The sequence below is a fragment of the Gastrolobium bilobum genome, unplaced genomic scaffold (genome assembly GCF_033153095.1).
Source record: "Gastrolobium bilobum isolate Gb01-03AN ecotype WA unplaced genomic scaffold, APGP_CSIRO_Gbil_v1 utg1083, whole genome shotgun sequence".
Classification (NCBI taxonomy): domain Eukaryota; kingdom Viridiplantae; phylum Streptophyta; class Magnoliopsida; order Fabales; family Fabaceae; genus Gastrolobium; species Gastrolobium bilobum.
In genome coordinates, this window is record NW_026899966.1 from 48,456 (window position 1) to 66,584 (window position 18,129).

The following is an 18,129-nucleotide window of genomic DNA, read 5'->3' on the forward strand; positions in this document are numbered from 1 at the left end:
TTTTTTTTGTCAACTCTCTCTCCTCCTTTATCTATCTTTTTCCCTCTCTTAAAATGACACAACTTTACATCTTTTAAAATGACACACATTTTTCCCTTGGTTCAAATTGCTTAACAAGTTTTTATGTTTGACGCATTTATCAAAATAAATAAAATGTATTTCACTAATAATACTAAAATAATAAGAGTTTAATATATGGGTATTTACTCCATAATTAGAGCTAAGGAGATATTTGGTAGAGGAGAAAAAAAAATATCCAGGAATCATGATTTTCGGGAATATGATGGGAAGTGAACTTTTCAGGAATATTACCAAAAAAATTATTTGGTAGGCCAAATATTCCTGAGAATGTTGGATTAATTTTTCTGATATTATGTTTGGTTATTTTTTTCTAAAAAATTAATTCATATTTTCCCATCGTTTTGGATTCCTAAAATACCACCATCTGGATGATATTTTTCAGTGATATTTTGATTTAGAAAATATTCACAAAACGGAATCTCGGAAAAAATTTCTCCAGTGCGCTACCAAATATGGGATTTTAGGAAACTCACCTTTTTGTCGTAGGCATCTAAAAATAATCCTTCTACCAAACACCACTTAATACTTTGCCACAGTTTTTTTTGGCAAAGAACACAACATACTAAAAAAATTGAGATATAAATAATCCTCATCTAACAACCTGATCATAACAGCAAATACAATCACCATATTCTATCATATAATTCATGGGTTTATTTTTTCTGATATTATTTTAGATAATTTTATCTAATGTTCATCAAAACGACGTCGTTTTGGGACGGAAATCATGGTATTTTTGTAATTTTTATTTATTTCAGGGTTATAATAGTCTTTATCACTCTAATTTTTTAATTTTTCAACCCCAAAACGACGTCGTTTCGATGAACATTAGATAAAGTTATCTAAAGTAACATCGGAAACTTTTTTCCCATAATTCATTTATGAAACCTTTGCATAGAATTTAGCATGGTCCAAAGAGCAGGGATTTATCTATTAACTCCATACGAAATACTATTTTTTTTATTTCGTGAAACAATGAAAATCTTTACTTCTACAATTTCATAAGTCCAATAATCCAAATATAGTAAATTCAATGATATTTACAATTGGAAACACAAATTTTAACTAATGAAAAGGTAATAATGAAGATTATACCAATCCAGAAAATGAAAAAGAATGAAATTTCGATTTCCGCAAGGGTTCTTAGAAAAAAAAATACTCTTTAAGAGACTTGGACCATTTGTTAGGAGAACATTTTCTTTCATGCCAAAGTCTGTGCAATAGTTAATAACAGTATATTACATGACTAAATGTTTTTCTTTTCATATACAATAGCGGCAATAAAGTTCGAATTTATAACCTCGTTCAAATTACCCAAACCCCTTATATTATATCAATCCTATTAGCTTACAACTAAATGTTTTCTGTTATTAAGTTACTACATTTTTCAACAATAAAGATCACCTATTAGTACCTATAACGTTGAGAGCTGCAAGTTTAATATATTTCCTTGAGGGAGATACAAGTCTATATAGGGGTATCGTTGCTAACAGAGGTAGAGACCAAGCTATTCAACGACATTCCAACTATGGGGTCCAACTATATAAGTAGTGGGTGTGTGTGTTGAGCTGAGACAGTGGCGGACGTAGGTGAGTGCAAGTGTAAACACAAATTTTTTGAAAAAAAATAAAATAAAATATATTTTGGGTCATTAACAAAAATTATAAGATCTAATTTAATCTCTTAAAAAAAGTTGACTCGTGATCTTTTTAAATTCTAAAATAAACCCATGTTAGTCCTTTTGAGAGATTAATATGACTCTTTTTGAATTTCAAAAGATCATGGTTTTGATTATCTGGATCAATTTGTTGATGACCCAAAATGTTGTATTGTAATATTTTAGTTGACTCTTGATTTTTTTTATATTAAATTAAAGTTTTCTTTTCTTATATATATTCTTTTGTATTTTAATATATTTAAAATTTTCTTTATTTTTTTTTCTTTATTCTTTTATTGTAAATGTACAGACATTAAAAAAATTTAGATCCGCTATTGAGCTGAGACAAGGGCTTGAGAAACTGGCAGGGCAACGATATAAGATGGGGATCCCTTGCCTGGTGATGGAGGAATTATTTAGAGGAGAGGATGCCTTGCTCGCATGAAAGGGCAAGCCAGGTCAACTCTCTTTGAGAAGTGCCATGCACGCCTGGCTGGCATTGATATTATTTAGAGGAGAGGATGCCTTGCTCGCATGAAAGGGCAAGCCAGGTCAACTCTCTTTGAGAAGTGCCATGCACGCCTGGCTGGCATTGATATTGCAACAACAGTGTGGTTCCTGCTATGCTGCTGTAGCTAAGGAGAGGAAGCACTTATTTAGGAGGTCTAAGAGAACTACTCAAGGGAGGTAGCATCCCAATTTAAGACATTTTAGTATCTTAGTTAGTCACTGGGCTAAGGTGGATGAAATAAGGGGACTTGAGTCTGTCTTAAACAGGCCAGCTGGTTAAAGCTATCCAGAACAATAACAAAAAAGCTACAATTATTAGAGTAAATACTTATGTTCTAAATCATATTATTCCATATCTACAGAACCCGTTGTTACTATCAGTCAAATAGATTCAATTATGCTAATATGACAATAGTTGTAACAAACTACCGTTGTCCGATTTTAGCCTTCAGGAATAAATGTTACATATTTTTTTTAGATGCAAGTTTAAATGTTATATTTAGTTCAGATTGTTCAACTAAAAACAAAATTGTTGTTATCAAAAAACAAAAAAAAATTGTAAAACAATTTTCTAACAAGCTTTTGTATTTGACACATTTACCAATTTCAAATTATTTGACAACATGAAACACTTGATGCCATCCAAAAACAAATTGTTGACCGATTGTCACATAACAAGCATGCAACTCGTAGTTTTTGATGTCCATCAGTTGCTAAATGTTAACCATCGCAGTACAATGTTAATGTTGCATTAAAAGATAGTGAAAAACAAGGGCAAACCATACATGAAAGGACGACAATGACTACAACACTATGGTATTGAACGACGACATACTGCCAGCAGAGAGAAGAAAATTGGCAGCCAACAAAACCAAAGAACCTCCACCTTTGGAAATAAAAATTGTTCAGGAACAATCTCATCATACGCACTGTAACATTATAAATGTCACAAAAACCTCTTATTTTGAAGTCTATCCTATATTATGCCTCTACAATCAAACATTGGTTGAAACCCAACCATAATAAAGCACAGAATACAAAGGTATGGGCTATATCATCATGTATATGCTCAAGCATCATCAAGAGCAAGAACACCAGGGAGTTGCTTCCCCTCAAGAAGCTCTAAGCTGGCACCACCACCAGTTGAGATGTGGCTCATCTTTTCTGCAAGTCCAACCTTCTCCACAGCAGCAACTGAGTCACCTCCTCCAATGATCGTTGTTACTCCCTTCCCACTTAGCTCAGCCAGTTTCTTGGCTATAGCCTGTACACAAAAGAGAACACTCATTACTTGCTAGTGCTAAAATAAATCAAACTATAAAAAGTTGAAGTACCAATGTAGCATAATTTTAAAGCTCCAAAGAATTTTTTATCAGTACATGCAATGTTCCCCAAAGCAAACCGGTCAATGAATGAATACCTGAGAAAATTTTAAGGTTCAATGGGGTTTGAACCAGAGTAAAACCAAGGAAAATTTTATACAAATATAAAGAAATAAATAAATATTAAGTACATAAATAAAACCAAGGAAAAATATTAAAAATGTTTCTTAACAAGACACTCTTAATGCATTACAACTAGGGGTGTAAATAAGCTAGGCTAGACTTTGGCTTAAATAGGTTAGGCTTGTTTGAAAAGCTCAAGTCTAAAAAATTTAAGTCTGGCCTAACCTATTTTTAAAAAATAAAAAACCTTATCCTAGATCTATTAGCCTGTTTAAGGCTTTTAAACATTCTATAATTAAAACAATAACTAAAATAATATTACTTTATTATTCAAAATTATTAAACTAATAATTTTATTTATTTTATTTAAAATAAATAATATGATGTAGGATAGCTTGTAGGCTTATAGGCCCGACATGTACAAAAAAAGCCTATAACTGCTTTCTAAATAGGTTTTTTTAAATGCCTAAACCTGTTATAATTTGACTATTTATTATAGGCTAAGTCTGACCTAATATAAGCTAGGCCGTAAGACACTGTAGGCCGGCCTAACTCATTTACACCTCTAATTATAACCTCCTATTTGTTTTACATGGGATAAACTACAAGAAAAAAAGACTAAGTTTTGATAATAAATTAAGAACCAAATAATAAATGTAATAAAAAAAGATTTGTCTTTTCTGCTATCAATATAAATAAGTTATCTACATTGAACCCAAAACGACGTCATTTTGAGGCGAAAATTAAGATATATTTGTAATTATAATTTATTTCAAGATTACAATAGTCTTTTTCATTACAATTTTTTTATCTTTCAACTCAAAACAACATCGTTTTGGGAGTGAATGTAGATAACTTATCTACATTCCCTGTATAAACATTAAAGCCTAAAAAAAATATTAAATTTCGTTAAAAAAAACAAATTTTACTGGTGTTCTTTTTTTTACCAGTCCAACCAGCCTATATGATCCAGTCGAATTCTGAAAACTATATGAAGGATCTGATGTGTCGGCTAGCGACAATGACAATACATATAAATGGATTGACACTAATTTACAGTGAAGCAATTTAGAAATAACTTTAAGAAATGATGGATGATCTATTAGGTGTACTTATAATAACTTTAAAAACGTTCATACCTCTGTTCCTGCTGCAAACTTATCAAACTCAAAAACACCCATTGGTCCATTCCAAATGATGGTCTGAGTCTTATCCAATGCTTGACTAAATGTTATGATGGAATCGGGTCCAATATCCAATCCCATCCATCCGTCCGGGATGCTTGATGCTGGCACAACCTGAGAACATATAAGCAAAGCTTTAAGTATATCTCAACATTCTAACCACTACTACAAATATATGATCATAAAGTAATGTTAGAACTCATTATAAATTCCACATTGGTGGGAATATGTTAAGGCAAAAGGGTGAGGGCGCTATAAATACAAGCACCCCCCCCCCCCCCCCCCCCCCCCCCCCAAAACCCCTCTTTTCTATGTACACCAAAATCTTCTTTCTCCTATATTTTCTTGAGTGAGTTTTGTGAGAGATTCTGTTAATTCCGGAGAGAGATAAAATTGTTCTCTTCTTGTAAATAAAGGGAGTTTGTAAGTAAAAAAATTTCTACTCTTGCCTCGTAATTTTTTCCCTTGATTTGTTTGAGGGTTTTCCACATTAAATTTCAGGATTCCATTTATTGCTTTCAATTTCCTTTATCGGATTCCATTTCCTAACGAGCTATGAAAAGTCACATTAATATCTTCTTAGCTCAAAAGTGTAAGCGCATTCATAGAATTCCTAATCCCAACTCTTCAAGCTAGTACCTTGCTGTTAGCATCAGCAGCAAACTTGTCAGCTATGACCACATCGGTTGGAAGCAACAGGGAAACACCTTTAGCCTTGGCCTTCTCAAGAAGTGAAGTTGCAAGATCAAGCTTGTCTTCCTCCACAAGAGATGACCCAACTGAATGACCCTGGGCCTTGTAAAAGGTAAAGATCATCCCTCCACCAAGCAAGAGGTAGTCAACTTTCCCCAACAAGGTTTCAATAACTCCAATCTTCGAAGACACCTTTGACCCACCAACAATAGCAGCAAATGGCTTCTTGGGGTTCGACACGGCTCCAACTAGATAGTCAAGCTCCTGAAACAATTGAGCAAGTAACAGATCAATCAATTACATAAATTACCCAACATACAATGGAACTGACAATTGCTTCCTACATACCTTCTGCATAAGGAATCCTGCAACAGAGGGCTTCAAGAATTTGGCCACTCCTTCTGTAGAAGCATGAGCTCTGTGGGCAGTGCCAAATGCATCATTAACATAGAGATCAGCAAGAGAAGCCAGCTTCTTTGCATATTCAGGGTCATTCTTCTCTTCCTCCTTATAGAACCTCACATTCTCTAGAAGCAAAACACCACCTTCTGGAATTTGTGCAACCAATTTTTCAACTTCCTCCCCTATACTGTCATTTGCCATCTTAACCTATAATCAAACCATAATGACATGATGAATAAAAGTAAACCCAGCAAATAAGAAGGGGGTGAGGGAATTCCAAAACAAAATACAACAGTTTAAAAGGCATACCTCAATTCCAAGTAGTTCAGACAGCCTTGGCACAAGTGGCTTCAAACTGTATTTTGGTGTCACACCCTTTGGCCGACCCTGAAAACAACAGCATATTGAAGACAGAAACATCATTTTTCAAGTTACTAACACTCACATCACACTTCTCTGACATTCATGGTCTTTTAACTATTTAACTGATACATCTAAACCTTAAACAAAAAAAAAGACACAACAACAACAACATCATAAAACTATCAGTAAACATTCAGATTGGTATTATTCAATGATCCCATTTAAAAAATGGAATAAAATCACAGTAAAATCAATTTAAATAGAGAGACAGCTCACCACGAAGTGGATCAACATCACCAATCAAACTTTACAACCATAAAAATATTTCCTTGTTTTTTTTAAGGAAAAAAATGATCAGTCAGTGAAAAGACATTGCTTTTCCCAGTTACTATAACAAATCAAACAAACAAACAAACATATAACCAATCTAATGAAAACTCATGATAAATAGACAGATAGATATAAAACAAGACACCCAAATACATAAAACACATGAAATAGATAGATAGATAGATAGCATACCAGATGGCTTGAAAGGATGACCTTGGCACCATAACCGGTCAAGTACTTGATGGTGGGAACACAAGCACGGATTCTAGTGTCATCTGTGATGTTCAAGTTATCATCCAAAGGAACGTTCAGATCAACCCTCACGAACACTCTCTTCCCCTTCAAATCACCCTCCTTCAACGTTCCCACGCTCCTCTTTGTCGCCATTTTTTCACAAATCTAAATCACCTTCAAATCCAAAACAAAACAATACAAAAACAAAAATTAGAAACCAAACAAAGAATCAGAAGAGAACCCAACAAGGGAAGAGCAACAAAGATTCAAGCTTTGACGGCGAAACTCACAATGGGTTATGTGGAAATCTCAGCTTAAGATCAAAGTTTGGACGAGGAAAATGAAAGAACGTTCCAGAAGATTTATAGAGAAAGCTGGCTTAGTGGCACTCGTGTGTACCACATGTGTGAATATTTGTTCCCTGTTTGGGAAATCTCTTATTGGGGTGGCATGGTGGGCGCAGCAGAACTAGAATCTGTGGATTAGAGGTGGAAACTTGAGTTCTAACCAAACATGGCTTTAGCATCGTTAGCCCAACGTTTTTGGGTCCATTGTTTCACTCTTCTTACATTTGCATTCATAGATTTGAATAAATCTTCACTACACACATCCTCTTAATACCAGTGACATTTTTTTTTTTGTATAAAATACCAGTGACATTATATAAGGATGGATATTTTTAGTTGGGTGTAAGAATAATAAATTTTATTTATATTTTAGTTATTGATTTCTATGTATTTGAGGATGATAATTTATTAGAGATAAATAATTAATTATTGTATATAATTTTAATAAACTATAATTATTAGATGTACAGATATCAACAATTGCAATTAGGATGAAGACTTATTATTTTTATACGAAATCGTGAAAAAATTCTTCCTCAATTCATATAATATTAATGTAGTAAAAAGTTTTAAACTTTAATAAATGATGCACTGAATTTTTAATATTATTATAAAAATATTAAAACAATTTTCATAGTTTCACGTTTTTATCCACTGGTTTTCATTATCTCTATTTCTCTCTCTTTATCTATTTTTTTCTGAATATTTTTGTTTGATAAAGGAAAAACTAATCTCCCATTATTAAATGTGAAAAATAAAGACTTTTCTCCGTGGTTTTATTTTTTTTCTATACACATAAATTTTCAAATAAAAAATAAAACTACATTTTTAGGGAACTTCAGCTTCTTCCTCTTGAACCAACATATTTCAGTGCATTGATTTTCTTCTATGTTTGTTAAATTGTTATAATTGATATATTTTTCTTTTTCTTAGCAAACTTTTTTTCACTAAAATGGAAAGCTTGGACTTAATTGATCTTTTATTTTATTTAGATCAATTTTAGGGGATTATGAATTAAATGTATAAGAGTTATTGGATTAGGTTTGATGTGAATGTATATGCAAGATAGTAATGTGACTCAATAAACATTGAAAATAAATTGAATAATATAGAATATGTGTTGTATATCTAGTCTTTTAAGTATCAACACAATTAAACTCTGTATCAAAATATTCATTTAGCAATCATTTGGAAGTAAACCGAAAAAATACCACCGAAGTCTCATATTTTGCAAAAACAGAAGTAGAAACAAAAAGGATTCTTATATTCTAGAACATTTGGTGAATAATGAAGAAAACAAGCGTAAAAATCATGCAAAGTTCATAAAGAGAATTTCATAAATGAAAAGGACAGACGAGGAGGGACAAGGAAGTTTCATAAAGGAATATTCCATTCAGCATCAAACTCTTTCAATTTATTTTATTCTTCTTTTAGTTTAAAATTGCTAAATGTAGATTGTAGAGTGAAGTGATTCGTTCCGTTTACTCGTGCACCGATTGAAAAGTGATTCACCGGTCGACCAATCATATTTTATTTTTTCACCGGTTAATTAATTAATTAATTCGATTACGTGAAATAATTCTTTATTAGTTGGTCCAAGTAGTTTGGTGATGTCAAACTATAATTTATATATAAGGTAAGTTAATTAAAATTAATGTATAGGTTAAGTCATTTATTTATCACAATAACATATTTAGTAAAATAATATTTTAAAATAAGTTATACTTTCAAATTTTGAGAAATTTTTGGTACAATTTTACAACCTGAGTAATAAACATTTGTTATATATTATGGAAGCTACCAGTTAACAATAAGAAACAAGATATATCTTGTAAATTTTAAAGATTTAATACAATCTAAAATAATTTTATATAATATTTTATAAATGTCAAATGTCAAATTTTTAAAATAAATCAAAATATCACATTCACAATGGAGGCCTAGCAAGACATACTGCGAGAATTATTGTAACTCTAAGTAACAAGTTACTCAACTGTTCAGTGAACTAAATAGGAAAAAAAAAGTAGAGCTGAGTCACACGAATTGAGTGAAGACATAATAATTACAATGAATTCGAATGAAAAAAAAAATTAAATATACAAGAATGACTTATTTTTTTCAAAATCGAATTATAAACATGTTATTACAATGAAAATAAATAATACAAATATAATTAATAAAATATATGTAAGAACGAGAAGTTGGGATATTTGTAAAAAAATATAAAGGCCATTATATTTATTTTACACGCATGAGATAAAATACAAAAATGTAACAACGAAACATATCCTTATAGAAAATGTAGGAAAGACGTAAGTTTAATGGGAAATATTAATTTCTTTTTACATAAGGTAACTTATCTCATTTTCTCTCACTCCGACCCCACTTTTTTCTTCTTTTTCTTTTTTTTTTTTTTTGATAACATCTTCTTTTTCTTTTTACTTGTAATGGTGAGACTCACCCATTTTCTCTCTACCACATAAGATAACTATCTTATGTGGAAGGAGATTAATAAAACTCAAGTTTAATACTTAGGTGGCGTTTGGTAGAGGAGATATTTTTTTTTACCAGTCAAAAGAATTTGTCGGGAACATGGTGGGGAAAAGTTATAGCCGGATAAGATAAGAAAAGGTGTTTGGTAGACCAAAATTTATTATTGGATAAGATAAGAAAAGATGTGTTGACTGTGGGCAAATTGTTTTACCATATCTTGAATGGTAAAGTTTCCTATTGACATCATGTGTAAAATTGTTACCGATCAAAAAAATTTTGCCAACCACTTTTTTACTTTACTCCTATCAAATATAGTTAAATTATTTTCCTCACCCTACTTTTCTGGATAATTTTTTTTTTCTCCTACCAAACATTCCCTTAGAGTCTCTACCAAATAGTGGTAGCTTAGTTAGTAGTAAGGAAGTTGAGTAAGCAGAAAAATAAAAGGCATCGGTTCGATCATCACATGCCACCTTTGGAAGAGGTTTAAATTAAATATCTTTATCTCTATCCACTAACACGACACTTTTTTAGCGTGCTTTGTCCTTACTCACATTTTCTGATAAAAGTTCTTAGGAGGTCACCCATTTTATAATTGCTCCAAGTTAAGCACATTTAACTATGAAATTCTTTCGTTACGGGCTATCGAAAAGTATATGAATCTTGTTAGTATAGGTAGTACCTATTAATTCTTATAAGCTATTCCCAATTGTATAGTCTCATACTTGCACAGTCTCTGTGTTGGAAATCGACAATCACACACAAATAGCAAAATGAAAAGAGAAAGAGAGAATTGACACAGTGATTTATCCTGATTCACCCAATTTATGCTACTTCTAGCTTGTCTGTACTACATTCATCACACCGCCACTCATTACAAGTCACTCGATTTACAATGAGAATATAAATAGGATTAGAAAACCCTAATAACAGCTATTCATGAGTCCAAATCCAAACTACTAAAAAAATTACAATAAATCAGAAGCCACGGTCAATAATCGCAAATTGTACTCGGGTATGATCTACGGATAGGGGTGGTAAACGAACCAGGGGTGTTTTAGGGGCCTTTGCCTCGGCCAATGAAAGCCTGAGCTTACATGTCCAAAATTGGTTGTTAGTACAAGGCTTAAACTTGTATAAAAGCTCGTTTAGTAAAAAGGCCTCAGACTCTAATTCAAAAACTCTAAGGGTAGAGCCTCTTAAGCTGGCCTAGCATATTAATTTTTATTTTTATTTTATATTTTTTATACTACTTGTAATAGCTTCTCTCTCTCTCCTCAATCCATTTCATCCCATTTTATTGGTTAAACAGATTTTTTGAATAATTTTATTCTATGTTATACTGTTTGGATATACATTGAATTTATAAATATTTATGGAATTACTAGTGCTGTTGATTGTATATTCTGTTTAGATAAATTTTTGTTATATTATTTTTTTTAAACAGACTAAACCAAGCTTTTATTTTTTGTAAATAAACCAAGCCACAGACCGATAATTATATTAATAACAGGTAACAAACTTGGTCAGGTTGACATATTTAAACATAGATTTAGCGTTTTGAAATCAAAACTCAGCTCGGCTTGGCCCGTTAACACCCCATCTACGGGCTTAATAATAAATCATATTTGTAGTATTTGTATCGAGAAAAACTTTTGCATTAGAAAATCATAAAGGATGTTACCAAAATAAAATAAAATCATAAAGGCACAAACTAAAATTTTTTAGTAGATTAAGAAATAGGAGTAGAGTAGTACACATTATATAAAGTTTTTTATTTTTTGTTTAAAAATGAAAAACATAATAAATTAATTGATATATCATGCATGTTTGACATTGCATTGTTTATTCATAACATTAATTTTGCTTTGACCCAATTTAATACAGAACCCAGCTTGCAGGATTTAGAATCCGGAATCAGAATTCCAATTCCCTACACTCAAAAAGGATGGTAGGCGTGCAATTCTGACGTAGAAATGGAAGTCCTCACAGCAGGCGAAGAGAAGAAAATTGAACTACAGCTTGGACGGCCTGAACATGATGCAAAGAAGCCACAATAATGACATAAAATTAAAGTTTCCATATAGTTAAAGAAGATGATGCAATGTATATGTATGCCACGAATTAAAATAAATAAGGAACAATGTACCCAAAAAATTTGAATTACTTACCCTATAAAGAATGGAAAATACTTATGTCATGTAACATGATAGAAAACCAATTTCCTACACTAACAAACTTTGGTGGGGTCTATTGTGAAAAAAAACAAAAAAATGTTAGCACAATAATCGATGGATCAATAGAAATCACTTTTTCTATCATGTTACATGATAGATGTATTCCCCGTAAAGAATAAGCATAAGAATAGTTAATGTCTACATGTACCAAATCCTACAAAATGCCATTAGATGCTATTGGATGATGTGTACAGCGAAAAATATGCTTCTCTTTTGTAGTTTCAAAAGACATCTTAATTAATGTGGTAGGCTCAGACTATGGAAAAGGATAGGATGCTTCTCAGTTTTGTGGCTTAGGAACATTGACGGTAAACAAGACACACAATAGTTTTTAAGATTATGCTGCTCAGGTTTTCGAGAGTCCATGGGATCCACTTCTTTTTCAATCATTCAATGCCTTCCTCTCCACAAACGAGATTTGTCATCTCAAGCCTAAGACTTCACAATCAACCAACTACTTGTGGTAGAGAGTACTTGCTAAAAAGTCTAGATTAACAGGAATTCACTTGGCGTCCATCTTTATAAACAAATTGTACGATCCTACTTCAAGGTATGAGACTTGAAGTCCTACATCGAAAACATAAGATTCTGGTGTGAGATTTATACGTACTTTGGACTCTTCTACCTCATAGACTATCTTTTGGGATGAGGCTCTCCCAAGATTCATATCAATTGATATCAGAGCCTTCCACTATGTTTCTTGATTGCAATTGAGCAAGGCCGTTGCCAATGACGCTGCCATTGCAGTGTTCGTCCAAGTCTAGAAAAAAAGACTAGGCCAAAGCCAGCCCACCTAGGTGCCGGGGCTGCGAAGCATGGTGAAATGTTACTATGTAATTTGGGCTCTCCTACTTCATAAGCTAGCTTTTAGGACAAGGGTCAGATGCAAGCTAAAAAAGGCAAATTCTGGTGCACAAGGCTCCCCGGCTTGCGAGGATTATACACAGTCTTACTCTTGCATTATTACAAAGAGATTGTTTTCTAGACTCGAACCTTTCTGACATAAGATGAAAGCTAAATACAAAAATAGTAATGGCAGCACTTAATGGATTTATTATTTGAATTTATGGCTCTCAGCCTGGGTTTACAGTTACACGCAATTTATCTGTGAAGCAAATTAACTCAAGCATAATAAAATTTACACTAACAGACTCGGAAGGTTCCTACAACATATGCTCTTTTACAAGGTTGTGAGAACAATGACACCGATGATGGGAAAAATTTCCAAGCTGAAAATTGTCTTACACAGCAACTGGCGTGGCTTCATCAAGAGCAAGGACGCCAGGAAGCTCTTTGCCTTCCAATAACTCCAAACTGGCACCACCACCAGTAGATATGTGGCTCATGACACTTGCAACTCCTACTTTCTCCACCGCAGCGACAGAATCTCCTCCTCCAATGATTGTTGTCACCCCCTTTCCACTGAGGACAGCCAGCTTCTTCGCAATAGCCTGAAAGAATGGTACAAAATGAAAATTATGTACATATTTATTAGCCATACAGAAGAATATGTTATCTAAAGATGACATTAGAATCATCCCTAATACAATACATTACTTAATCTGTTAAATGAATGAACAAGCATATATTTTACAAGATGTACAAGTCACATTAGGAAGACTAACTCCTACGGCATATTTCTGAGTATGCAATATGCATATCACTTTAGAGTGGTCATATTTTTATTGACTGCAAACATGCTTAAGCATGTAATATAAACCGAAGTCCGTATGAAGGGTTCTTGCATACCTCTGTCCCAACAGCAAACTTTTCAAACTCAAACACTCCCATTGGTCCATTCCATATGATGGTTTTGGTAGTATCCAAAGCATCATTGAATGTTTTAACAGAATCTGGACCAACATCCAATCCCATCCAGCCATCAGGAATAGCAGATGATGGCACAACCTGAAAGGGTTAATGTAGAATTTAAGTTTTGGCTGCAAATGTTTCAGAATGAATAAACACGAATATTAATTTTCATTGCTAATGGTACAAATGTTTGTCTGCTGCATCATTAATATTTTAAATGGTTCAACTGACCAGGTCTTCTGACCAATATCTTATCTAAAGGAGCTTAGAAAATACAAACCTTGCTGTTTGCATCAGGAGCAAATTTGTCTGCTATCACCACGTCACTTGGTAACAAGAGAGACACCCCCTTTGCCTTGGCTTTTGCAAGTAGTGATGTAGCAAGATCCAACTTATCTTCCTCTACAAGGGATGAACCCACTGAAAGACCTTGTGCCTTGTAAAATGTGAAGATCATTCCTCCACCAAGAAGAAGGATGTCAACTTTTTCTAGAAGTGACTCAATCACTCCAATTTTAGATGAGACCTTGGAACCACCCACAATGGCAGCAAAAGGCCTTTTTGGGTTTGATACTGCCCCAACAAGGTAGTCAAGTTCCTAAAACATGAAAAGATACTCGTGAAAAACTAATTATTATAACATTGATGAAATATATATTTGATATTTAAATAGAAAAAATGAAAAATTGAACATTAACTTCTCCCTGAAGAATGATTCACGTTTGGCATGAAATTTTACTCAACATCAAGTGATCAAACTTATTAGAAGAAGAATCACAAAAATGTGATAGTTACGAAGTTCAGGAACTTTATTCAGATAGTTTGCAGAAAGTTGGCTTAGCTGTTGATAATGATTTAGTATAAAAGGAGAGATAAACCCACCTTTTGCAAAAGGAAACCAGCAACAGATGGCTTCAGGAATTTAGTGACCCCTTCTGTTGATGCATGTGCCCTATGAGCAGTACCAAACGCATCATTCACATACAGATCTGCTAGAGAGGCAAGCTTTTTTGCATGCTCAGGATCATTCTGCTCTTCCTCCTTGTAAAACCTCACATTTTCTAGAAGAAGAACACCTCCATCTGGAAGGGAAGCCACCAACTTTTCTACTTCTGGACCAATACTGTCATCAGCCTTGACAACCTGTGAATTGTCCGTATCCAAACAGAAAAAGACAGGAACATTGTAATTATCCACCAAAAATATCAAGAATTATAAATTATTTCCCTTCTCTGTCTTTCAACCTACTCCTCAATCACCAACATCATCAACATATAAACATACCTGGATGCCAATGAGTTCGGAAAGCCGGGGAACAAGAGGTGCTAAGCTGTATTTGGGAGTGACACCCTTTGGCCGTCCCTGGAAATTTCAATAAAAGCCACAATGGTTAACCTTACAAGTTCAAACAACCAGAGTGTTTATTATACCGATCTACTTTGCAATGAAAAATTACATTAATATCAAGAGAGTCTATCACACCTATGTCGCCAAATCTATAACAAAACTGAATTTTTCCAAGTTCCAACCACCCAACCATTTCTTTAGAATACTAATCTCACAATTAAAACGAGAAAATAAATTGTTCCACAGATAGCAGCACCTTTGTTCCTGGCCTATCCTTCAAAGACTAGTTCAAAAGCAGAAATAAAAACTGAAAATGTAATAACTAAAAAACAAAGTCTTTCTCTTTGAAATACAGAATTCACATAAACGCATTTGGAAGCAAAAAACTCAAAACCTCAATTCAAGCACACCAAAAAAAATAAAAAAAATACAAAGAATAAAAAAAAGCCAACATTACAATTATAAAATAGCAAAAGCTGAATCTAACATTATAGACAATGATCAAAGAATCCACCAGACACTCACTAATCTTCGTACTAAGTAGCTTGAAAAAAAAAAGTAACTTTAGCTCCAGACAAGATTTTTTTTAAAATATATTTGAAAAAAAAAAACTCTCTTGGAAGTACAGAATTAACATAAATACATTTGAAAAGTACATATACAATTTGTTCCGAAAAGATAATAAGTTGTGAACTTAATAACAACTTCATCCCCTAAAGAATGAACCAATTAAGTTATCAAATTGTACATTCACTAATTGAAGAGTGAGAATCCAAAAAGAGAGAGAGAAAAAAAAAGGGCCAAACTTTAGAATAACAAGAGATGAAAATGCAAATGTGGGAAAGACCCAAGAATGAAACATACCAAGTGGGTTGAAAGGATGACTTTGGCACCATTTTGGATGAGGTGTTTGATTGTGGGTATGGCTGCACGGATCCTCGTGTCATCGGTGATGTTCTGGTTATCATCGAGAGGAACGTTAAGGTCAGCTCTCACGAACACCCTTTTCCCTTTCAAGTCAGAAGCAGTCAAATCCCCAACGCTCTTCTTCGCCATTGATACCACTCCTCTTGTTCCCTTTCCACTCACTGATCGCACCCGAGATGCCACGTGCACCGCCAGGAGTGGGTCGGCGGCGGCGAACCCCAGCCGCCGGAGTGGGCGCAGGCGGAGGGTGGAGGAGAGCTGGACTCTGGAGGAGGAGGTGGTTGTCGCGGCGGAGGAGTTGGTGGAGGGGAGGAGAGAGAAAGTTGTGGGTGCTGCTGCAGCTGAAGCCATTCTAGAGAGAGAAAGAGAGAGTGTGTGTTTTTTAATTTTGGGACTTAAACGAAAGAAAGAGTGGAAGTTTAGAGGATTATTATAAGCAATGTGATGTGTCGAAATGTATGTGTGTGATGTGTGTCTAAGTGTGTGTGTGTGTGTGTGAGAGAGAGAGAGAGAGGACAATGATGAAAGATGTGGACGTAGAGTTCAAAGGAGTGAACGATTGGGTAAGGGGAAGGGATTTTGGATTTCTCTTATCGTTGAGGAGAGGTTCATGATTTTCCTTGCTTTTCACTCTCATATATTCGACTCTCTTGCTCTTCTTTTTCTCTTTCTTACTTTTTCATAAGATTATTATGTCATGAAAGATAAAAATGGTACGGGTTTAAAATTTGATCTTTGTAAAGTTTTTAAACCATAATATTGTTAAATTTGCAAAATCAATTTGGTTACAAGAACATGTTGTTTTATGATAATGCAAATGATTTTATATTAATAATTTTTTAAATTTGGAGTTGTAATTATAAATGATGGACAAATAAATTTGTTTTGAATTTAAATATAATAGTGAATTAACTATAAAAAAATATAATAGTGAATTTTGTATATTATTATTGAATGATGTATTGATAGATTAAATGAGAATATGTTACTATATTTTTGTTTAACTTGCCTTTTTTTTTTTTCTCTTGTCAATCAATGGCTATCTTTTGAGTTTGTGATGACTCTTGCATAGAGATGACATCATTTTTAAAGAGTGTTTTTTTTTAGGTTTTTTTTTATGAAGCATTATTGAAAACTGAGAATTTATGTTACATAATAAATAGTTTATTTTTTTCAAACTAGTTATAATAGTCAAACTTTTATAACTGATTTAAAAATAGCATAATAATATAAAAAATTATTTCATTTTTTTATTTATATTATTTAAACTCTAGTATCTTTACTTGTCATCCTCTTTATGCCAATAATGGTTGATGTGATATTGGGGATTGACTTGTCAGAATAATTTAATACTCTTAATTTATTCTTTTATTCTTTAACATATCTTGAAATTTATTTTAGCATACCTTTTCATGGGAACGGTAATTTATGACTTAAATATTTCTCTTTATTACTTGATATGTGCACTCACACAATTAGTCTTCATTCTTGGGAACAAATGTGTATCCTTTGATTGAACACAGTGGCGGACTCAGATAATTTTATTTATGTGTGCATATTTAGTCAGAATATTTAGTGGAGGGAGTTTAGGGGTAGTGCATTAGAAAAAAAAAATAAACAAAGTTTTAAATGCATTAAAAAATAAAAGAATATAAACAAAAAGAGATTTATATCTCTTATGTTACATGAACCAAATTTTTTGTCATCTTAATAAAAAGACAAGACCAATTCATTGATTAATGTGACATCTCACTTTCTTTAATATTATATAACTTGTCTTTTCTTTAATGAGACAAAAAATTTCATTCATATAATATGAGGGATATAATCCTCAAACAACAAAAGAAAAAAAAAACTTCGACATAACATAAAAAATAGTAATTAACTTAATGATATAAAATCACTAAAACATTAGCAATAAATAAGATGTGTTTCTTTCTTAGTATATGTGCTTGTATTCCTAGCAATGCAGCCACTAAAATTGTTCCTTGAGTGACATTGCTAATTAATCTTTTTTACTAAAAAAAGTATATGACCAAATTTATGTGTGCACTTGCACACATTGGC

At 32.9% G+C, this 18,129-nt stretch overlaps 2 protein-coding genes across 2 annotated transcripts; both read right to left on the reverse strand.

Annotated features, from left to right (window-relative positions):
- Positions 1 to 2,933: 2,933 nt before the first annotated feature.
- LOC133294423 (phosphoglycerate kinase, cytosolic-like) lies at positions 2,934 to 7,327 on the reverse strand. The gene is made up of 7 exons (XM_061493069.1): positions 7,190 to 7,327; positions 6,858 to 7,073; positions 6,282 to 6,359; positions 5,919 to 6,179; positions 5,517 to 5,834; positions 4,833 to 4,991; positions 2,934 to 3,512 (listed from the first exon to the last, which is right to left on the reverse strand). The coding sequence occupies exons 2-7, from the start codon at positions 7,050 to 7,052 to the stop codon at positions 3,318 to 3,320; spliced, it is 1,206 nt and encodes a 401-aa protein (XP_061349053.1). The 5' UTR covers positions 7,053 to 7,073; positions 7,190 to 7,327; the 3' UTR covers positions 2,934 to 3,317.
- A 4,140-nt stretch (positions 7,328 to 11,467) lies between these two features.
- LOC133294422 (phosphoglycerate kinase, chloroplastic) lies at positions 11,468 to 16,479 on the reverse strand. Its single transcript, XM_061493068.1, has 7 exons — positions 16,000 to 16,479; positions 15,073 to 15,150; positions 14,671 to 14,931; positions 14,069 to 14,386; positions 13,726 to 13,884; positions 13,222 to 13,427; positions 11,468 to 11,770 (listed from the first exon to the last, which is right to left on the reverse strand). The coding sequence occupies exons 1-7, from the start codon at positions 16,411 to 16,413 to the stop codon at positions 11,755 to 11,757; spliced, it is 1,452 nt and encodes a 483-aa protein (XP_061349052.1). The 5' UTR covers positions 16,414 to 16,479; the 3' UTR covers positions 11,468 to 11,754.
- Between the last annotated feature and the right edge of the window lie 1,650 nt (positions 16,480 to 18,129).

Excerpts from the sequence above, each read along its gene's own strand:
- LOC133294423 (XM_061493069.1), bottom strand. The coding sequence starts at position 7,052 with ATGGCGACAAAGAGGAGCGTGGGAACGTTGAAGGAGGGTGATTTGAAG. Across the intron at positions 6,180-6,281 it reads CTGAACTACTTGGAATTGAG|GTTAAGATGGCAAATGACAG; the intron begins GTATGCCTTTTA and ends GTTTGATTATAG. Across the intron at positions 3,513-4,832 it reads AGTTTGCAGCAGGAACAGAG|GCTATAGCCAAGAAACTGGC; the intron begins GTATGAACGTTT and ends TTTTGTGTACAG.
- LOC133294422 (XM_061493068.1), bottom strand. The coding sequence starts at position 16,413 with ATGGCTTCAGCTGCAGCAGCACCCACAACTTTCTCTCTCCTCCCCTCC. Across the intron at positions 13,885-14,068 it reads CTCCTGATGCAAACAGCAAG|GTTGTGCCATCATCTGCTAT; the intron begins GTTTGTATTTTC and ends TAACCCTTTCAG. Across the intron at positions 13,428-13,725 it reads AGTTTGCTGTTGGGACAGAG|GCTATTGCGAAGAAGCTGGC; the intron begins GTATGCAAGAAC and ends CCATTCTTTCAG.